The 2,667-nt window shown below is 42.9% G+C and overlaps 1 protein-coding gene across 1 annotated transcript in view; it reads right to left on the bottom strand.

Moving 5' to 3' along the window:
• The window catches only part of SAP30 (Sin3A associated protein 30), a gene marked incomplete in the record, with an annotated part of 10,062 nt that overhangs the window by 5,459 nt on the left and 1,936 nt on the right, over positions 1-2,667 (bottom strand). The window contains 2 exon segments of the mRNA XM_014587047.2: positions 729-854; positions 2,523-2,660. Coding sequence (XP_014442533.2) covers positions 729-854; positions 2,523-2,660 — 264 coding nt within the window.

The following is a 2,667-nucleotide window of genomic DNA, read 5'->3' as shown; positions in this document are numbered from 1 at the left end:
GGATCCGGGACGCGAACCGCAGTCGATTATGTGGAAGTCCAGCAACATAGCCATTACGCTAACTGCTGGTTCCCAACATTTTTTTTTTTTTGAGAGGTTTTCGCTATAGAGCACGTGCGCTCGCAGACAAAGAGAGACATAGAGACAGAAAGCGAGAAATCACCCCCCCAGGGGGATGGTCATGCCGTAATCCCTTCTCCTCCATTCTCCTCTCGGGATCTTGCGCACGCACGCACACGCGCCTGGCATGAGTTCTAAGCCACCGGTCCGCGGTCGCCTACGTGGGAATCCAGCGACATAGCCATTACGCTAACTGCTTGTCCCCAATAACAAACATTTTATCTTCAGCACAATACATTAGTATGTACAGTAACAAGCATTTCATCTTCAGCACAATAAAAATTTAATGTCATTGTCAAAAGTCTTTCACATTATCAAAATTATAAATTATTAAACACTTTAATCTTTGGGCAATAAATATTATAATGTTTGGGGACAAAAAAGAGGAAGTTATATGACAACATAGCTGTAAGAATTGCCAATTTAAAATACAGCCATTCAATTGTGTAACTGTATATATATATATATACTGATTTTATCTAATTTTGCTTTCATTTTCAGATTTGACAAGTGATTTAAACATTTAAAAATTTGTTCATATCTTTCTATAAAAGTTTCAGAATGGACTACTTAGGATTTACATTTAACATACAAAAATTTTCATCTACCTCTGGAGTATCAATATCTTGGACAGGTGAATCACCTCCGTCATCATCACTCCCTTTTCTCTTTCTTCTGTTTCGAACACTCTGAATTAAGTTTTTATGATAATCGCAAATATAAAGATGCCTTGCCTGAAACACAAAATTTCACAGATTGCTTGTCATTACAGTAAATCTGCTTATGTATTAGTAAGAGTGTATATATTAGTATGACAGTGATTGTTAAATATAAATACAGTGAAAACAGGCCACTGTTCCATTGTTAAGACGATAGCATGCTTATTTCTGCTAGCATGCTTATTTCTGCGCTTAACTCCTCAACTCTGTTAAAACATATGTCTGGCAATACTTTAAAAAAGATAGGGCATAGAGGTTAGGGGTGCGGGGAGGGGGGTGGTACCAGGCAGGGAAGGAAGGAGGCAGAGGAGAAGGGGTAATTCTAATCCTCTGGATTTTGTCATCAAATTGCATGACAGTGACCTAAATTAATTCATGCTGGATTTTCAACTGACAAGGGAAAAGATAATATTGTGTCACAATTTTGCTTTCTTGACAGTGTTTTCTTACTTACAGAATAGCATATTTTAGGTTGTATAATACATGCTTTCTAATCTTTCTAAATACCCTAATTATTGTATATTTCAGATACAAAACTATCCATCTTTACAAGTTAGCCATTAATTTTTAATCCTAATTATATTTAAATTTCACTTAGAAACTTTTCTGAGTATTAGAGAACTGTATTTATTGGTAGTGCATTTTTTCCAATCAAAACAATTGGAAATTATTCAAGTTCGTCCAAAAAGTTTCTCATAAACACCACTGAAAAACTGTTTAAACAGGCAGAAAGTATCACAAACTTTTGAAAAACTTTAACTACATATGTTCTTGAGAACTGTATAGTAACATTTGACATATTGTACTTCGTATATTGACAGTTAACTTCTTTTAAAAAAAAAAGACTATTAAGGACTGAGCTGGCAAGTTTTAAAATTCACTTCTAAGCTAAGCGCAAGTTAAAAATAGGACGTGTGAGCGGTTCTGACATCATGTTACTCATTCACCGCCAGCCCCAGCTCCGAAAAATAGCAGTGGTTGTAAAAACCTCATATATGATCAAAAGAAAAGACGTGCAAAAGGATGGAAAAAGAAATCCTGATGGCTGCCAAGCTGATGGCAAGACCGCAGAGGCTACGTGCTCCCCACGTTTGGAGTAGCTGCCCTAGGAGCTGACACTGCAAACACTGTTTACAACCCTGGCTTGCTGCAAGGCGGCGGGGGAGCTTGGCTTCCCTCTGTGTTCGGGAGAAGAAGAAGGCACATCGAGAACAGAATTTTCCCTGACTGCGGTGGAAGGTCCTGTAGGACTTCACTTTCTCCATACGTGGGGGAGCTACTACTCCCCGGGGCCAAACGCCAGCTTGGGCAGCAAAACAAAGGCGCCTCCATTCCAGAAGGGGCTGCCTGGCTGCAAGAAAACTACCCTGGGCCCTCCGTGCGGCGTTCCCCTTTGTTTCGTTTCCCGATCGCAGCGAAGGAGGAAGAGGGAAGACGGTGCGCGGGAGAGACACAGGCAGCAGAGGCTGGGGGGAGAGGAAGGGAGGACAGCGTGTGTGTTTGTGTACATGTGTGTGGGAAGGGGGGCATGGCGATCGGAGTTGCAGCGACTTTGTTCCTGCTAGACACCCCCGAATGAACCCGCACTGCCGCTAGGTCTGGGGAACCCTTAAACTCGCCAACATCCCAGTGCCTGGAGCTCCACCGGCGCTGGCAGGGCAGGGTGGTCCCGCAGTCACTTACGCTCTTATCCAGCTCGATCTTCACCTTCTTCTGAGAAATGCTCTTCTGGATCCTCTTGCTGAAGCTGGCGTTGCCTGCCGCCCGGCCACACCGCTCACCGTCCTCCCGCAGACAACACAGTTGTCCCGGACCGGGCCCCGCCGCT

This window comes from Tupaia chinensis, unplaced genomic scaffold (genome assembly GCF_000334495.1).
Source record: "Tupaia chinensis unplaced genomic scaffold, TupChi_1.0 Scaffold000179_1, whole genome shotgun sequence".
Classification (NCBI taxonomy): domain Eukaryota; kingdom Metazoa; phylum Chordata; class Mammalia; order Scandentia; family Tupaiidae; genus Tupaia; species Tupaia belangeri.
Note: the sequence above shows the minus strand (reverse complement) of the source record. Positions and strands in the feature narration are given on the sequence as shown.